Here is a 20,054-nt window from a genome sequence, read left to right as displayed (position 1 = left end):
GTCCCTGCACATGCATGGGTTGGAGGGCAGCTTCTTCCCTGGATCCTGCTTTACAGTAACTCTTCACTTAATGTTGTAGGTATGTTCCTGAAAAATGTGACTTTAAGTGAAATGATGTTAAGCGAATCCAATTTCCCCATAAGAATTAATGTAAATGGAGGGGTTAGGTTCCAGGGAAATTTTTTTCACCGGACAAAAAACTATATATATATATATATATATATATATATATATATATATACACACACAGTATAAGTTTTAAACAAACAATTTAATACCAGTACACAGCAATGATGATTGTGAAGCTTGGTTGAGGTGGTGAAGTCAGAGGGTGGGATATTTCCCAGGGAATGCCTGACTGCTAAATGATGAAATAGCACTTGGCTGAGCCATCAAGGGTTAACACATTGTTAATGTAGCCTCACACTCTACAAGGTGGCATGAATGGAGGGGGGGGGCAGCATGGCAGACAGAGACAGAGACACACACTCTGTGAGAGAGAGAGAGAGAAATGTGCATTGCCCCTTAAAGTATGCTAACCCCACTCTAAGTACATTGCCTTTTTAAGTAGATCAGGAAGTTGAGACAGCAGCTGCAGCCAGCAAGCTCCCTCAGTCCTGAGACCTGTCCTTTCCCCACCCTGCTCTATATGGAGAAGGAGTAAGCGGGGGGCAGGAGTAGGGGAGCAGGGGACACCCTGACATTAGCCCCCTTCTTCCTCCCTCCCCTGCACAGCAAGCAGGAGGTTCCCGGGAGCAGATCCCAAGCAGAGGTCAGGAGCAGCACATGGCAGTGGGAGGAGGGACAGCTGAACTGCCGGCAATTGGTAGCCTTCTGGGAGGCTGCTGCACAGGGAACTTAGGGGAGCAGGGAGCTGGTAGGGGGGTTGCCGGTCCACCCTGGTTCCAAGCCCCCACCAGCTGGCTCCACCGGGCTGCTCTTCCTGCAAGCAGTGGACAAAGCAGGCGGCTGCCAAACCGTTATAAGGGAGCATTGCGCAACTTTAAACGAGCATGTTCCCTAATTGATCAGCAAGGTAACAATGAAACAACGTTAACCGGGATGACTTTAAGTGAGGAGTTACTGTAGGGACATCTAATAGGGACATTTGCCACATTATAACTGAGAACAAGTGAAATCCAAATGTGAAAGATTAGCAATGTATATGTGAGTGTTTAGAGTCTCTGGATCACCAAGGATAGACCAAGATAGAGATAGCAAGTCAAAAAGTCACAAGGGGGTGCCAGTTCTTTCCTTGGCCCATTATGGCAATCTGAGCACGTTATGCTAAATTCATGAAACACAGCACAGTATGTGAGCTCTTAAAATAAAGGTCTTGGGTAACGTTTTCAAAAGTACCTAAATAATTTAGGAATCTAAGTCCTCCTGTCCCCTTAATCACTTAGGTGCTTTTGAAAATGTTACCCCTTGCCTACCTGCATGACTATTAAAAGAGATGTTTTCTCTTTTAGCCAAAATTTCCCCTTCTTTCACAACCATGTGCCTGTGGCCTCCCCTACTCGGCCTCCATTTCAGGGAGTTGCATGCAGGTAGGTTATGAAGCACTTTGTGATCACTTGGGAAGAAAGACACTACATAAGTGTTAGATATAGGACATCAAAATCAAACAGCAGATGGACAACATATATGGAACCCTTGCACATTAAATACTGAATTAGTAAGAGCAGTTCTACATGGAAATCCAGCATGTGGATGGAAAAGGGAGGCAGAATCAGGTGTTAAACAGGAGAGAGGCCTCACTGAACCTGAGGACACTCCTTTCTTACCAGACCCAGGGGAGCCCTTAGCCATGCAGGAATTAGACCCTGGGCCCAGCCAATCCAGTTCTGTAGTATAAAACAAGCCAGAAATTAAACTCTCACAACAATAATAACTGGGGACCTGATCCAAAGTCCATTGAAGTCAATGAGAAAACTTCGGTTGACATCAGTGGGCTTTGGATCAGATCTATAATGCTGTAGGCTCAGATGCACACTTCATCTGACCTTGAAGCAAGAGGAGGCTACCGAGAAAGCAGAACTATGGTAGCCAAGAAAAACAGATTAATGATGTAATTGGAGGGACCAGCCCTTGGTCTTTCAGGGTCCAAAGCTACAAGCTGTTTCTTGGAAGAGGCATGCGTATGATCAGGCCCTTACTTATACTTGAAACAGAAAGACTGTCATCTCCCAGTTTCCCTGATCGCCTGTCTCAGGAAGCCCAGCTTGTGAGGCAGATGTGGCTGCCCCGAGCCATGAAGAACAGGTGCCAAACTCCTTCTGGTGTAAGCTGCAGAAACGGTGCAAGGAGTGAAAGATTATAAAGAGCGAGTAATGCAGGCTTCCCGGCCCTGTGAAGAATCAGAAGGACAGCAACCCCAAACAAACCCATGGATTCCTACACCTTCCTAGGGAACCAGGGACCTCAGCCAGAATTAGTTTGGAAAGTTCCAAATGGAACTCAGCACTCCTGGTGTATTAAGCTTAATGGGGCCCATACCCAGTTCAATCAAACTACCCTCCACAACAAATCAAAGTGCTTCTGGCACCCCGTGATCTCTGTCAATGCTACTCCCTGTTCTACAGTCTCCATGCAGAACCCCAACACTTTATGTGGGTGCCCCACCAAGGAATCCTTGAATCCAAACTTTGGGGGTCAATGAATTTTGCCTTCATCCAGCCCGCCTCAGCATTCACCGGCAAGAGTCTGCAATTGCCAGATTCCAGAAGGCCAGGATGAGCCTGGGTGCCAGTGTGTGTGATCATCTCCTACACAAAGATAGTCAAAAAGAAGGCATGCTGTGACTGTAGGCACTTGGCTCCCTGAATACAAGGCCGTAGGAGGAGCCTAGTCATTGTTAAATTGCTGCTGGAACATACCTTCCAATAAGTAGAATGAAGAGAACTTGCTACAAGTATTAGGACATCCCACTGCTTGGGAGCAGGAAGACACCCCTATTATGCAGGAGACAACTGTCAACAAGACGAAATTCTGAGAAAACTGAGCATGGGATCTTCAGGGTTGAGCCACTCAGCCTGTCTTAGACTTCCGATAGTGCTCAGAACTTCATCAGTCCTGCCCTATAGTGCATGCAGAATCTTCTGTTTAGCCCATAACAGCAAGGCTTAGAGAGGGGAAAAAAACTCTTGCCCACTCATCAGTAAGGAATAACATACATTCTCTGGCAAGTGCAGCAGCAGCCTGTCTGGTCCGTTCCATTGCTCTCACAGCCTCCTGAGCAGCAATGACATGGACCAAAGCCAGACTCTGTTCTCACTCTACAGCTGTCTGGGAGGCTATATATAGTAGGGACTCAGTCCTTCAGAGCTGGAGGCACTCTGCAAGAAGAAACGTATGGGGGAAGGAAAGAAGAGATGGAGGAAGAGACTCCTCTTCATTAGAAGTATTAGACTGAGCACTTGCCTCTGCTGCCCATAGGATTCTATCTTAGGGATTTATACTGATGCCCCTCACCTAACATGCTGGGAGCAATGGCAGACTCAACTTTAACTGTGGGAGAGCGTGTGTGAAATTAGGATAGGCTGAGGGGAGACAGAGGTGGAGTGACATTATGATTAGACTAATCACAATATATTTGTGTGTAGACACTATCATTACACTTAAATAAATAGATTACATCCAACTGTATATGAGCTTAGAAATGCGGGAAGGCTGCAACCACCGAAGACTGGCAGGCAGAGTGGTGCTAGGTGCTACTATAATTAGCAGTACATTAAATTAAATTAAGAAGGGGAAAGTGCGTAGTGAATATCCTGGTGAGATTTACTAGTCTGTGGAATAATCTCCCAAGGCAAATGATGGAAGGCCCATTACAATGAGCGTTTATAAGTATATAGGGCAATGCACTAGCAAATAGCGGCAGGAGATGCCTGGACCTGAGAAGTCCTTTTCTTCTCTTGTTTATATGTCTAAAATTCTAAACTCTCCTTCAGAGAGGAAGAGGCTGTAGACAAGACCACAGAGAAGGAGGAGAGAATGCAATGTTATCCCACAAGCCAAGAAACTGGTGGGGGAACTCCAAATATACCAGACATTAACACACTAGGGTCAGTGCAAAATATAAAGCACACCCCCAAGCAGTCTTCAGGAACATCATTGTAGTGCAATACCCAGTGACTCCCCCTCTGCTCCATTCCCAGCAGCCAGGCTGAGAAGTAGTGCAGGACATTTCACCAGGGCACATTCCCTGGACCTTGCTGGGCCTTCACCAACAAGCTATTGTATCAGGTCCTAGCTGATATGTTTGGTAGTTGGCTTGTATTTGTTTTCCTGCATCAGGGACTGGTGTGAGTGACTGATCCACCTATTGTGTGAGCTCCCCAAAACCCTAGGTAGTAAGACAAAGAAGCTTAGAATAGGCTGCTTTAAAAGCACTTATCCCTGAAGAGTGCCTCTGATCCAGTCATTTCCAGCAACAAACTTGATGGGACTGGGGCAGGCATCTATCTAAGGTACTCACATTCTGTAATAAGAAAAGGAGTACTTGTGGCACCTTAGAGACTAACAAATTTATTAGAGCATAAGCTTTCGTGAGCTACAGCTCACTTCATCGGATGCATTTGGTGGAAAAAACAGAGGAGAGATTTATATACACACACACAGAGAACATGAAACAATGCTTTTATCATACACACTGTAAGGAGAGTGATCACTTAAGATAAGCCATCACCAGCAGCGGGGGGGGGGGAAGAGGAAAACCTTTCATGGTGACAGGCAAGGTAGGCTAATTCCAGCAGTTAACAAGAATATCAGAGGAACAGTGGGGGGTGGGGTGGGGGGAGAAATACCATGGGGAAATAGTTTTACTTTGTGTAATGACTCATCCATTCCCAGTCTCTATTCAAGCCTAAATTAATTGTATCCAGTTTGCAAATTAATTCCAATTCATCAGTCTCTCGTTGGAGTCTGTTTTTGAAGCTTTTTTGTTGAAGGATAGCCACTCTTAGGTCTGTAATCGAGTGACCAGAGAGATTGAAGTGTTCTCCAACTGGTTTTTGAATGTTATAATTCTTGACGTCTGATTTGTGTCCATTCATTCGTCAAGAATTATAACATTCAAAAACCAGTTGGAGAACACTTCAATCTCTCTGGTCACTCGATTACAGACCTAAGAGTGGCTATCCTTCAACAAAAAAGCTTCAAAAACAGACTCCAACGAGAGACTGCTGAATTGGAATTAATTTGCAAACTGGATACAATTAACTTAGGCTTGAATAGAGACTGGGAATGGATGAGTCATTACACAAAGTAAAACTATTTCCCCATGTTATTTCTCCCACCCCCCACTGTTCCTCTGATATTCTTGTTAACTGCTGGAATTAGCCTACCTTGCTTGTCACCATGAAAGGTTTTCCTCCTTCCCCCCCCCCCCCCCCCCCGCTGCTGGTGATGGCTTATCTTAAGTGATCACTCTCCTTACAGTGTGTATGATAAACCCATTGTTTCATGTTCTCTGTGTGTGTATATAAATCTCTCCTCTGTTTTTTCCACCAAATGCATGCGATGAAGTGAGCTGTAGCTCACGAAAGCTTATGTTCAAATAAATTTGTTAGTCTCTAAGGTGCCAAAAGTACTCCTTTTCTTTTTGCGAATACAGACTAACACGGCTGCTACTCTGAAACCTGACATTCTGTAATGTATTTAACCTCACAACACTCCTTTGAGGTAGGGACGTCCTATTATCCACATTATACAGATGGGAAACTGAGGCAGAGAGCTACTAAGTGACTTGCCCAGGGTCACACAAAAAGTCTGCAGCAGAGCAGGGAATTAAACTTGGGATCCCAGCTAGTCCAGTAATGCTCCTCTGTGGAAAACAACGTGGACAGTAAAGAGAGGAGTTGGAGATGATAAACGGGGGCAGAGGAGAGGAGGGGGAATAGTGAGCAAGGCATGGGAGAGGGCTAGAGATGAGAGAGAAAAACAGAAATGATTGGTTTCAGAGTAGCAGCCGCGTTAGTCTGTATTCGCAAAAAGAAAAGGAGTACTTGTGGCACTTTAGAGACGAACAAATTTATTTGAGCATCAGCTTTCGTGAGCTACAGCCAATGCATCCGATGAAGTGAGCTGTAGCTCACGAAAGCTGATGCTCAAGTAAATTTGTTCGTCTCTAAGGTGCCACAAGTCCTCTGTTTCTTTTTTAGAGAAATGATTGCCTCCCTGCCCTGGAGGGGGAGCGGAAAGTGTGAGAGCGGAGAAGGACAGTCAACAGAGAGAGTGAGTGGCAAGATTTCAGAGGAGATGTTATGAGTGAAGGGCCAGGGATAGATTGTGGGATGGGAGGGAAACTCAAACATCGCTGACTTCTAATAAGCTCACTTTTGCTTTTTGCCTGGGATCCAGTCAAATCTCATTAGCAATTAGCACCGCCCACCTCGCACTGGGGAGCCGAGATGAGCGGGGAAACTGTGAGACCCTCTGTCAGCTCCCAGGTCCGCCCGCAGCTCTGACTCATGGCTGGGGCCCACCTTTGGAATGTCCTCACTCTGGACCTGCGGGAGTGATCCCTTCAGGGCACGATGCATGTACTTTGTTTAGCATTTCATTCACTGTAATGTGGTTTTGTTCTCCTTTTGTTTTCTCCTCTTGAATCACAGCCCCAGCTGCCACTACCACTCCAACCGGGGCTAGAAATTAATCCAATAAAAAGCTTTCCTCGTGGAATCAAAACTGCTTGCTGACGTTTATGTGATTTATTTATTCCAGACTATAAACTCATTTTGCATTGTCTACATTTCATGCAGCAAAGAATAATACGGGTGATTTATAATCCTGACCCAAAATTGCAATTCACGTGAAGGTCTGCAGCCTCTGCCGTCTATAGAGTACATGGCTAAAGGCAGAAGCAAAACACTGTACACAGTCCTCCAGTTGCAAACACTGATAGAACAACGAAAACGTTCCTCCTATTAGTTCCAGTCTTTGTTTTCATCGGGTTTGATCAGCCTAGCCTTGTGGGGTTTGACAGGTTAACCCCACACATCCTCGGGTGTGATCGAAATGATTAAACAGGGCGATTGTTTAGTCCGCGAAGCGTAAGGAAGTCGTTTGTTTTTGGAGATCACGGGAGGAAGATCAGAACCCTCCATGAAGCTGCCGAGGAAAGAGGGACCCATGGAGATGAAAGCAGCATTTCAGCAGAAGGAGGGGTCATTCCAGTCCTCCCCAGACCACGGAATCCGGGTTGGGGTTGCTTTCTGAATTCTGTGTTGGGGAGATGCGTGTGCAGCTCGGGGATATATAAACAATGTGCTCCCTACCCACGCCTTTCAGCCAGCTCGCACAGATGGTTCTGCTCTGAGCCCCCCTCTAAAGAAATTAGACCGATTCTTTCGGGGCATGGCAGCAATGCATTGTTTACGTGTTGCCTGCAGTTAGGGAAAGGCTCCCTGGTCTAAACCCCCACGGAGTCCCAATCTGCCTTCACACCGGCGGCACAGTGTTCCCAGTGAAGCCACAGGGTCTGGTTAACTCCAAACAGACTTTGGCGGTGACTCACGGCTCACAATATCCCCTTCTGACAACCTAACCCATTTTCCCTCCATTGGGATCATCATAGGGTTGAAGAGGCGTGGGGAGAATCAACTCAAATCCGCTTCTAGCGAGCCCTATGGGAAATGAGAGTTACCGCCTGGACCCTGCAGCGATTGTGGGGGCCGGAGTCCAACGGAGATGTACCTTCTTTCCCAGCGCACCGTCCTGCAGTGAAAACTAAAATTGTACACGCAGGGTTCTCACGGGAGTTTCTCCTCCACGTAAGTGATCCGAGGCAGTCGGCCGCCTGCCCCCGCGTGGGCGCCCTCGTCCCCCCCCCCCGCCACCCCCTATGCGCTATGAGCCTTCGGGGGGCAGGCCCCTGAGTTTCTATAGTGCTCTGTGAGCCAAGCCGCCCGCTGAGCAGGAAGCCCGCGCACGCTCTAGGGACCGGGTCTTCCACTTGGAGACGTAGAGCGCTGATGAACCCGAGAGCGGGAGCTTGTGACTTTCACATTCAGGCCAGCGCTTCTGTGTTATTCATAGCGCCGGTAAGGTGGGGTGGCTTGTTCAGCCTATGCCAGGAGTCCTCTCCTTTTTCATCTCCGACAAACAAGCGTTTATTTAGCGGGTCTGGATCAAAAACGGGGGGTTATTTAAGACCCGAGTTTCTTCCGCAGTTTCTAGATCAGGGATCTGTGACAAACAGAGTAACGGTGTGAACAGAGAATGAGGGTTTCACCGGCCAGCCCGAGTCAGCTTTCTTTTTGACGAGATCTATCGATAACTAGACACACAGCATCCGATGAAGTGAGCTGTAGCTCACGAAAGCTTATGCTCTAATAAATTTGTTAGTCTCTAAGGTGCCACAAGTACTCCTTTTCTTTTTAGATATTTAACCGCAGACTATCGCCGGGCAATGTACCGGCCATCAACCCACCTTGATTGTTGATGACACGAAATTAATGGTATAAAATGTTTTCACTTTTTCGGAGAAATTTCTAACACCAGTCTTCAGGTTGCACTGGGTGGAATCCAGGTCCTAAAGTGTTCTGGCATAGAAACCACCACAGACAGCAGGCTTGATTTCCGTATCAAAAGTGGATCGGGGAGGGTTTGGAAGCAGAAAGCTCCAGCCATCGGACATGAAGAAATGCCTGCTTCTAAAGTGCTCTGCGACTCCAAAATAATGAATTTATGCAAGAAAGCCAGTATCTTTCTTTATTAATATCTTGCACAGCTATGGAAAAACCTCCAGTTATCTGCTTCAAAGAAATTATGCGGTGTGAGAATCTCTATTAGTAACAATACGAACAATTTGCAAGAACTTATGTCCCCACGTGAAGCAATCAACCGATCTGGGCTGTTTAACTAATATTTCAGAGACGGGTTTTTCAAACAGAGTTTCCGTATGTTTAACTTTTTAGCTGTACAAATAATTCTTTTACAACCTGGTGAATGGATTATCTCCAAACTACAATACAGTACTTTTTCTGGGAAGGTTTCTATAATAGAGTGATTGATGTATATTGCCCAAAATGAAAACTGGTACGAACAGACAGAAAGACATACAGAAAGAAAGGATATTCTGCCTCGCTCTCCTTCTAAAGGGCAGTGCAACAAAACACCCCATTGGAACTCTCTGAAAAACGATCGAATTCTGTATTAGACATAAAAATAATGCCTCTCAAAGCCTCTTCTGATTTATTCTTGATTATGCATTTAAAATACACTTCTTTCCACCGTTTCTCTTGTGAAGTGCGTGGGAGGCAAAACATGGTCCTGTTTTATTGACTGATTGATTTATTTATTTGCAAAGAATAAGAACGCCTCTCCTTCTCTTAGAATAGTGCTGCCTTCTCAGCAAAGTCTAGTTTCTTTTCCTGGCAGAGCTAATCCTAATTAAAAATAAATTACATGCTGTATAGAACTTGAAATGGAAAAGATAATCCTATTACATATGAGAATATATCCTGCTTCTCTTTCCCTCTAAACTGTGGGAGATATCAGATCAAGCTGAGCCACTCATTGTGAACTCTTTGAAAACTTTCCTATAGATCTAATCCATCACGTGACGGCCATGTCAATCTTGCTGTCTGCACGCGAGTTTCACAATGCTGGTATTAGGCAGAGTCAGAGAAATCCAGCTTTTCTGAGCCCACCACATTTGCATTCCGAGAAAATGCCAACCATTGTGGCCATGTTTGTTCTCATGATCGCGAGACAGTTGTCTCCTAAGTTGCTAAGATAAAGAGAAAGGGGCTCCTTTGAGACAGCCAGGGCCTTTTGGTATGATAACAAGGCGATTTGGGGCGCTTTTGTTGGACCAGATCAGCGCTGCGCGAATTCCCCCCCCCCACACACACACACACTCCGTGGGGATTTGAGTGAGGCGCTGATGCGCTGTTTTAAATCCCATTTCCATAATCTGGCTGCTGCCCGCCAGGCTGGAGAATGCTGGCAATCCGCAGGCACCCGAGCTCACTTCACTCGCGTGCCATCACACCACTCGGGGTAATTACTCTTAACACAGCTCCCCGGCAGTAATTAGGAAGCTGGGCTTTGGGACGCTTGGCACGCCCAAGCAAGCCCCTTCCGAGCGCTGCGTCCACTCGTTTTAGATCTAACGGTTCGCCACAGCTTTGAGTCAGATGCCTGAATGATCCGTGCCGTAAAGATTTCTTGGCAGTTTGTGCCACGAAGAATTAGGACTACTGCAGCTACGACCAGATATGAGACTAAAGCAAATGTCATTCATTGGCCAAGCACACCCCGACTCCCGGATCGCTGTGATTGTTAGATGTGGGGCCAAATTACCCTCTCATTTACACCTCCGAAACCCCACTGATTTCAAAGAAATGACTTCGGATTTACAGCAGACATATCAGAAGCTGCCCAGTAATTACTCCGGATTGGTAGCTGTGTAATTGAAATCAGAATCCGGACTAGCGGGAACAGAGTTTGGACCGTTGTCTTCAATTCCCTTAACAATACGCCAACTTTGTTCAATTTCCCTCTGGTCTTTTTTGCTCCAGTGAGGTCCTTTGTGTCCTCAGTTGAGGTTATGCAAAGGCTGTGAGCACTGAGAAGTCGGTAGTATTAAGGCAAACTGGTAATTTAACTTGGCGATCAGATCTGGATGTCAGGAGAGGGCCTTTGTTGTTCACGTGGATCCAGCTTCCCTTGAAATCAATGGGAGACTCGCCATTGACTTCGGGGGGGGGGGGTCCGAACGGGCCCAGGGACTGGCTCCTGCGCACAGCTGGAACAAATGGACAGATGCATCTATTCACTGTAAAGTACTGATACCAGTCAGCTTTGGCTGCATTAGTAACCAGCCCTTAAAAGCTCATAGGATGCTTGTTGCGACTAGGGCTGTATACAGCTGTACATGTAAGTACTGGCCAGTGACAAATTCGTTGTCCTGCAGGGTCCCATTAAGGCATGATCAGCCCCAAGGAGGAAGCCTCTGGTGACAGAGGGATTAGGGAGGACTCCAGCTACTAGAATCGGACATTCTCGTCGGACGGGCGGAGGGGATCGATATGTGCGGAACGTGGGCGAAGGGCGAGAACTGTTGCAATCAGCGTGAGGGGAAGGCTACTAGAGAGGATGCCAGGAGACCAATGTGGTGTTGAGGTAGATGCTTTGTATTTCCCATACACAATGCCCGCCGCAGCTGCTACGGCAATTGCTCTTTTTCATCCTTGAAATACACAGCGAAGGGATACAAATAAGGGGAAGAGCACCAGAAGGCAGAGCGCGCTTCTGGGCAGCATTAACTCATGCAGCCTTGTGTCTGTAGATGTCTTTACATTTATAGATATGCTCGAGTAAGGGCTCTTTCTTGCACATTGTAGGAAGCTTCGAGCATGCCTTCCCTCCCTCCCTCCCCCCCCCCCCCAGTCTTGCAGCCCGATTCCTCTCTTTCGTACTGGCACGGTAACCGCTCAACAGAGCGGATACCTTTTATGCAAAGTTTACAGATCAAAACAGTACTCAGTTCCATTTAAAGTGCATATTGTCTTTTTCTTTCACCATCGCGGTACACAAAGTCATGGTGTACCAGTTGCAACGTGTATTTCTGTTTCGGAATGTGACCTAAAACGTGGAATCCATTTAAGGGTCGGTCCCTCAGGAGGGACTATTGATACAATGTTCTCTCTTCTCCCACTGAGTTTATTTTAATGGTCTCTTTCACCAGGACCGTATCTGGGATCAGGTACAAATTCTCTTAGCCTGCTATTCCCCCACAGTGCTTAGACCTAACATAAAGCGGGGAGGGGACCCCAATGAATGCACGTGCATGCGCTGTCTCAGTATTCCCTTGGACTGCAGGACTAGTAAAACTTGGTGACTCACTGCTACGTCTTCATACTTTTCTAGGCAGATGGTTTAGTTCCCCAAGGTTCGTGCCAGGTTTCAACCTCATGCTGTTATTTTGTTCTTCTAGAACGAGACTAGTGTTGCTTCCCAGAGAGGCCCTATTAGGACAAAAAGAAAATCCTCTAAATAGGCGTAACAGGGCATCAGGAGGGATAGATCTTAAATGTATTTTAATATGAGCTGGGCATTGTGTGTAATTCAGCGCCCATCATCGTTTAGTCAAAGAGTTATGGCAGTGATTGGGAATGAATAGAGGGACATAATGGATACATGTGGCGTTTGCTCATTATATTCAACTTAGCCCAACTTCTCTGTGGAAACTGTTCAACTTTCTTTCCCTTTAGCTTGTCATAGTGAAATAATACAGACATTGGTGCCTCAAATGGGATAGCCTGCCATGCTATTATATTGCTACAGCTAACGAGAGCTTCATAAGCCTTTGATACAGTCTGATCTTTGAAACCTTTCCAAATCTCCACAGGCTTATGCTAAATCCTATTTGGAACTTTTTTTTTTTTTTTTTTTTTTTTTTTGCCTGCTAGTGCGCAAGGCTTAAGAAAGCCACTTGGTCAGTGACATGCATACTAAAGCATCCTAAGAATATCTTCTGAAAGGCAAATTACAGGTCTGGTCACAGGATCTCACGCGAGTAAAGCACAATTACGTGCACAAATTTGAATAAAATCAATTTTCAGTTCATCCTTCAATCTCGTTTAGGGGCTTGCTCTGATGGTCAATACAGAAATCAACGGAAAGAAAATCAACCCCCGCTATATATGCATTGCGCAGCACTTTATTAATCGATAATCACAGGCAGACACCCATAATAAATACACATTCACGCGCGCGCACCCAGCCCCAGCAAGCTATTTCTCTGCGTTTTTAAGTGAGTAGCTCAGAAGAGCAGATATTCGCACAAGACAAGGCACCTGTTCAACAGCAGGGTGCTGGAGTGGTACAATTAACAAAACACTCCGCGCATTTTACTCCACGCGCCCTGTGCCAACTCGTTAGCAGCTCGCCTTCAAAAAAAAAAAAAAAAGAGAGTTAAAGAAAACAAAAAAGAGATTCCCTAATTTTCCTTTCTTGTTTTCCTCTCTAAGCCTTTTCCACATTAAAGGGATTTTCTGGGAGGCTTTCAGGAGAGCAGTGTGAAAAGAGCGCCTGCCATTGGCTGCTTGGCTCCGTAAAATTTGCATATCCGCGTCTATTAAAGAGCCTCAGGAGACGCAGTCCGGTTTAGAAGCTGGATAAACTGAGCGTGGCGCACCGGCATCGCTGGCATCTCTCGGGTTAGGGCAACTGTAAGCAATCGGCTCATTTGCCTTGCAGAGCAGAGCATGCATGATCTGCGCCTGGGAGCAGGAGAGTTACCCTCCCGTCTCCTCTTGCTTTAGGGGCCGACACACTCCCGAACAACTGGACAAGCCGTTTCTCCGCATCCTCAGCCCCTTCCAGGTTAGCAGTTCAGTGCAGGTGACATGGGTCTTGCTAGGGACGGGCGCAGCCTCTCCTCTCCGCCGCGCCTCGTCTACCTCTGCTGGCTGCTCTCGGTCACCCTCTGCAAGACGGTGAGATACCGCACTTACGAGGAGGACGCGCCAGGCACGGTCATCGGCACTTTGGCAGAAGAGATGCACGTGAAAGCGCCCGGAGAGATAAGTTTCCGCCTGATGGAGCAGTTCAGCAACAGCTCGCTGGTGCGGGTGCGGGAGGGGGACGGGCAGCTGAGCATCGGCGAGGCAGGGATCGACCGGGAGCGGCTGTGCGGCCAGTCCCTCCAGTGCGTCCTGGCTTTCGACGTGGTGAGCTTGTGGCAGGGGCAGTACCGGCTGGTGCACGTGGAGCTGGAGGTGCGGGACATCAACGACCACGCGCCGCGCTTCCCCCAGGCGCACATCCCGCTCGAGGTGTCCGAGAGCGCCGCGCCCGGCACCCGCCTGCCGCTGGAGATCGCCCTGGACCCGGACGTGGGCTCCAACTCCATCCAGAGCTTCCAGCTCTCGCGCAACAGCCACTTCGGCATCGAGGCGCAGACGCGGGCGGACGGCGGGAAAAGCGCCGAGCTGGTGCTGCTGCAGGAGCTGGACCGCGAGACCCAGGCCGCCTACACGCTGGAGCTGGTGGCCCAGGACGGCGGCAGCCCGGCCCGCTCGGGCACGGCCACGGTGAGCGTCCGGGTGCTGGACGCCAACGACAACAGCCCGGCCTTCCCGCAGGGCTCGGTCACGGTGGAGCTGGGCGAGGACGCGCCGCGGGGCTCCCTGCTGCTGGAGCTGGAGGCGGCCGACGCCGACGAGGGGCCCAACGGCGAGATCGTCTACGGCTTCGGCAGCCAGGTGCCGGCCGAGGCGCGGCAGCTCTTCCGGCTGGACCCGCTCTCGGGCCGCCTGACGCTGGAGGGGCCGGTGGATTACGAGCGGCAGCGGACCTACGAGCTGGACGTGCAGGCGCAGGACCGGGGCGCCAGCCCCCTGGCGGCCACGTGCAAAGTCCTCGTGCGCCTGGCCGACGTGAACGACAACGCGCCGGGCATCAGCGTCAGCCCGCTGAGCGGCGGCCCCGCCCCCGCCGGCGCCGGCGTGGCCTACGTCAGCGAGGCGGCGGCGCGCGACAGCTTCGTGGCGCTGGTCAGCACCTCGGACAGGGACTCGGGCCCCAACGGGCAGGTGCGCTGCGCCCTCTACGGGCACGAGCACTTCGCGCTGCGGCGCGCCTACGCCGACAGCTACGTGCTCGTCACCGCCGCGCCGCTGGACCGCGAGCGCGTGGCCGAGTACAACCTGACCCTGGTGGCCGAGGACCTGGGCTCGCCGCCCTTCAAGACCGTCCGGCGGTACACGGTGCGCGTGAGCGACGAGAACGACAACGCGCCGCTCTTCTCCAAGCCCGTCTACGAGCTGGCGCTGCTGGAGAACAACCCGCCGGGCGCCTACCTCGCCACCGTGCTGGCCCGCGACCCCGACCTGGGCCGCAACGGGAAGGTCCTGTACAGGCTGCTGGAGACACAGGTCCTGGGCGCCCCCATCTCCACCTACGTCTCTGTGGATCCGGCCACCGGGGCCATCTACGCGCTCAGGACGTTCAACTATGAGGTCCTCAAGCAGCTGGACCTGAGGATCCAGGCGAGCGATGGGGGCTCCCCTCAGCTGTCCAGCAGCGCCCTGATCAAGGTGAGGATGGTGGACCAGAATGACAACGCCCCAGTCATCACCCACCCCGTGCTCGCCAACGGCTCCGTGGAGATCGGGGTCTCCAGCAAGGCACCCCCCGATTCCCTGGTGGCTCAGATCAAAGCCAGAGACGCGGACGATGGGGTCAATGCGGAGCTCGCCTTCTGCTTCCTGGAGGAGCCGCAGCGGCCAGAGCTCTTCGCCATCAACAAGAAGACAGGCGAGATCGTGCTCAGGGGGGACCTATCCAAAGAGCTGGGGCAGGTGTTCAAAGTCATCCTCACCGTGACTGACAATGGCAGGCCCCCCCTTGTCACCACAGCCACAATCAACTTCCTGGTGACTGCCACGGCACCCTCCAGCAGCCAAGAGGTGGCCAAGCCAAGCTCCTGGGCGGGGAAGGCTTTGGAGTGGGACATTCCCCTGATTGTCATCATCATCCTAGCTGGGAGCTGCACCCTGCTGCTGGTGGCCATCATCACCATTGCAACCACCTGCAACAAGCGCAAGAAGGAGACCGAGATCAAGAACAACGGGCCCCTGACAGAGCAGATTGACATCTCCCACCTAGAGAAGGGGAGGCAGGAGGATAGCAGCCCCAGAGGGAATGTGTTTGAAGCACGATCCTTTCCCAGCAAAGCTTCTTTCACCAGCCCAGCCCCTTCTCCACCTGCAGAAGAGGTCTCCTCTTCTGAGACCAGCACTGTGAATGCCTGTCTCTACGAGGGTCAGAAACGACTTAGGGCAACTAACGGGGAGGTAAGGTCACACTGCACTCGTTTGGGGGACTGGAAGGAGGTATGGGGCGGTTTGGAAGAGGGGAATCTTGATAAGGTTGTGATGTTGACATATGCTTATTTCTCCCACACTCCCTTCCAATCCCCTCCAGTCCTATGCCCCTGCTCCTAATTATAGCAAAGAATCCACCCCACCTGTGGCCATCTGGAAGGGTCATTCTTTCAACACCATATCGGCCCGAGAAGCGGAAAAGTTCAGTGGCAAAGATAGTGGCAAAGGCGACAGCGACTTTAACGACAGTGACTCTGACATCAGTGGGGATGCCCTGAAGAAGGATCTCATCACTCACATGCAGAATGGTAAGGGTTCGGTCCATTTCACAGCACAGATTGGCTGCTATGAAAATAAAAACTGGCCCAGGAATAAAAGGATCTATCTATCTATCTATCTATCTATCTATCTATGGTACATTGAGCTGACTGGACCAGTTTTATAGCAGTCACACCTTTTACATCTTTCCAAGGCAGCACTCACTGCAGGAGTAGCCCTGCCAGCATTTTCACAGCATGCAACTTAAGTATCTACGTGCATGTCGAGCATATAGTGCAAATTAGAAGCAGCCAGTCTATTATAAAATTCATTTTCAAAAAGCTCTTCCTGCTGACATACATTGTGAGTTAGGGCTTGCTAGCTAAATGGAATAATGATAGCTTGCAGAGTATGCTTTGCAGCAGTGTCCTGAAGTATTGTTCCTCCACCTCCCCCACTCCGATCGTTCTAAGCTTTTGATGATCTGGGCAATAAGTCTCTGATGAGCTCAGAATTATGTGGCTGTTTCTCCAGCGATTACAGGTCTAAGGTTTTTGTTTATATTTTTAGGATTATGGGCTTGTACTGCTGAATGTAAAATCCTGGGCCATTCGGACCGCTGCTGGAGCCCATCCTGTGGCCGATCCAACCCTCACTCATCTCCTCATCCTTCAGCTCAGCTGTCCACCTTCTGCAAAAGCACCTCCTTGCCCAGGGACCCCCTTAGCAGGGACAACTACTACCAGGCCCAGCTGCCCAAGACAGTGGGACTGCAGAGTGTCTACGAGAAAGTGTTACACAGAGACTTTGACAGGACAATCACATTGCTGTCCCCTCCTCGCTCTGGGAGGCTTCCAGAACTTCAGGAGATTGGGGTGCCCCTATACCAAGCCCCCTCGACTAGATACCTAGCTCCCCAGACTGACACTAGTGAAAAGGTTTAATGCTGCATGCTCCCCATCCAAGCACACGCATACACATACATTACTAGGTCACTCTCAAGAGCCCTTAAGTTATTGGCCAGATTCAGTGTTGTACATATAAATATGCAAGACGTGCCTTAAAAATGAAGTCGTTGGGAAAGATTTCCAATCACATCGATACTGTTTGGTATTTGCAAACAAAAAACTGTATGTAGTTAATGTAATTTTTATGAAATGTGCAGTATTTAACTTTTCCCCTATCCTGTTCTTTTGCTTTTAGTTCACCTATGGCCTGCTATTTTTGTAGTGTTTTTAACCTGTATATTGTGTAATGTAATGTTTGTATATAAGGAAAATTCGTTATATTTTTATATAATAAAAGCTAAACAAATTGAAATTATTGCCAAAGGAATTGTCTGAAAGACACAAAATAATGATATCCTGAATTATTTAGAATCAAATAAGGGAAATTCCTCCTTCACAGTGTAATAATAATCTAAGCAACCCAGTGTATTGAGAAGTTTGCCTTGTCAACTGTGACCTGTATTTCTTGAGTCTGTGGTCAATTTCAAGTTAAATGTTATTTAATTCCATTTGGTTTCTGTAATCCGTGTCACCAATAAACACACTAATAAAGGTTTTGTGATGTGTTTGAGAGGTCTGCTTGTGGATTTCATCCTTCAAAGGTTACAGCCCTCAACAGGTAAACAAAAGCCATTTGTATAAAGAATTAAACCTTAATGAGAATTACTGTTATACTTCCAGGGTTACCCTTTACTTGTGTTGAGTGGCACCTTTCTCCACATTTAGCCCCAATGATTTCAATAGCACCACTGATGGATGAAGATGCTACTCAATAAGATCAAGAACGGTAGAATCTGGTAGTAACTTAGTGTTCGTGGAATCTGTGCTATCTCAGTGGCCTACAGCCAGATCCTTAGCTGGTGTAAATCAAGGTAGTTCCATTGAAAGCAGTGAAGCCATTCTGATTTACACCAGTTGAAGATCTAGCCCTTAGTCTCCCTTGCCTGAAAATGGTTTAGGATTTGATCCTGCAAACACTTATGCACAAAAGTAGTTTTACTCAAGTGTGTAACTCCACTGAAATCATTGGGTTTACTCATCTGAGTACAGTGTGTGTGTTTGTAGGCTTGGATCATTGTTATAGAACATTAATATGTATACACTAGATTAAGAAGGCAAGATGGCCCAATATACATGTGTGATAATCAAGAGAAAGGAACTTTGGAAAAAAGTTATATTTCCCTTTCAATGCTACCCCTATGATTTGCATTCTCAAACAAACAGACATTCTTGAATCTTAAATGGAATGACATTTAAGAAATACCAGGGGTGTAGAACAAGATTTTTTTTCCTAAGCCAGTTGTTCAAAAATGATCTAATAGCTTTTAATACCAGTGTTAACTTTTGCAAAGGACAGTTGCATACTCTGAGTTAAGTTATACATGTACACACGATTTACATCAAACGGTAACATTTTGTGCTAGAACATTTGCAAAAGGCAATGCATGTTGGTTTTATTTGCAATTCTTCAGTGAGAAAAGTGTAATATTAATGGCTATATTCATACTGTCTCACACAGAAAACTTAATGACCTTTGAGTTAAAGATACTAGACTCTGACCCATGAATGCAAATGAAAAGTCATATCTCATCAAAATTTCAGTAATCAATTTCCCTTCTCAACCTCACCCAGTTCCCTTCCAGTCCCACAGTGAACATCTCTCCACCGTCATCCTGAACAAACAATCTGTTATATGCTGACCATATAAACGTGTGTTTTGAGAAATAATATAGGTTTCATGAATTACATTGCCTGTGATTTTGCATCATTGTCTGTCTGTAAGTCAGTGAGGTGCAGTAGCAGAAGGTCTGATCCACAGCTCACTGAAGTCAATTGGAATCTTTCCATTGACTGGTTCAGGACTATATTGTAAATGGTGAGTGTGCTGCATGTTTTTCTGTAGCGTTTGGGGAAATTTATGTGAATGGGTGATATGTGTCATTGGTGAGCGTTCTAATTTGGTAGTAATAATTATGTAGCAATTACAGAATTGAAATTTGTATTACATTATATTTAGAGTGGAAGTTAAGGCAGCATGTTGGTCACTAAGCAGGGTGGAACTAAATAATTTTATTGATTAATTTTCCATAGCTCAAAACAGTAATTCTAAATGTAGTGTAATTAATTCTGGTGGATATTGAATATTAGTCTCTTTGTTAAAATTGGAATGCAGTCCTAAAATAGTTAGGAGTCCTTAAAGGAAAGAAACTAGATTATATTGATATGACTTCCTTAACTCATATTTCCATACAGTTTCACTGTATATTTTGCTAATATGTGCTCTTAACTTTGTTAACAGACTACACATTTTCTCCATATATTAGCTTTGTGCTGCACTAATAGCCCTATAATAAACTCCTAGACAAGCTAACCCTATAAGTTACTTAAAAGTCTGATTCTGTGTGTCAAATTCTCTACTGGCATAACTCCACTCTCTGCAATAAAGTATTGCCAGCAGAGAATTGGTCTCAACAAGTCTATCACTATGTTCAAGAAAGGAGGACTGGATGTCCCATGGGGATGGGGATGGACTAGCTCACATCTGGTCCATTTCACTGTAGTATATTATGCTACACATACTGAAAAGATGACTACCATACAACTACCTTACTCTGATATATGACTTCTACATGGGAGTTCATCTCTACATGACTAAGGGATTGACCCAGAAGAGGAACTGGAGTCAGAGGACCAGCTGCTCTGCAGAACATGTTCCTTTTCAGCGCACAGGAACTTGTGATGCAAATGTTATCATAAGTTACTTCAGTCCTCTTTATAAAGTTGTACCTCTCTTAGAACAGATCACAGAGAGGGTATCAGTGGCTGAAGTTATGGGTCACACAGCAGGGATTAACACTAGGCTGCCATTGATATGAGAGGTGTTACAAGGGGAAAGGCTGGGATCTATGGCTCAGTTATTCCCAGGGATCTTGACCTTATGTGACAA

General features: G+C 47.4%; 1 protein-coding gene across 1 annotated transcript; it reads left to right on the top strand.

Moving 5' to 3' along the window:
* Positions 1–13,119: 13,119 nt before the first annotated feature.
* PCDH8 (protocadherin 8) lies at positions 13,120–17,680 on the top strand. Its single transcript, XM_038401413.2, has 3 exons — positions 13,120–15,812; positions 15,943–16,150; positions 16,671–17,680. The coding sequence occupies exons 1-3, from the start codon at positions 13,362–13,364 to the stop codon at positions 17,042–17,044; spliced, it is 3,033 nt and encodes a 1,010-aa protein (XP_038257341.1). The 5' UTR covers positions 13,120–13,361; the 3' UTR covers positions 17,045–17,680.
* Positions 17,681–20,054: the final 2,374 nt, after the last annotated feature.

This window comes from Dermochelys coriacea, chromosome 1 (genome assembly GCF_009764565.3).
Source record: "Dermochelys coriacea isolate rDerCor1 chromosome 1, rDerCor1.pri.v4, whole genome shotgun sequence".
NCBI lineage: Eukaryota > Metazoa > Chordata > Testudines > Dermochelyidae > Dermochelys > Dermochelys coriacea.
This window is presented reverse-complemented; position numbering and strand designations above follow the sequence as displayed.

Bases quoted from the DNA above. Each gene is read 5' to 3' on its own strand.
- PCDH8 (XM_038401413.2), top strand. From the start codon at position 13,362: ATGGGTCTTGCTAGGGACGGGCGCAGCCTCTCCTCTCCGCCGCGCCTC. The intron at 15,813-15,942 runs GTAAGGTCACAC...AATCCCCTCCAG, and splicing joins TTAGGGCAACTAACGGGGAG to TCCTATGCCCCTGCTCCTAA. The intron at 16,151-16,670 runs GTAAGGGTTCGG...TTATATTTTTAG, and splicing joins CATCACTCACATGCAGAATG to GATTATGGGCTTGTACTGCT.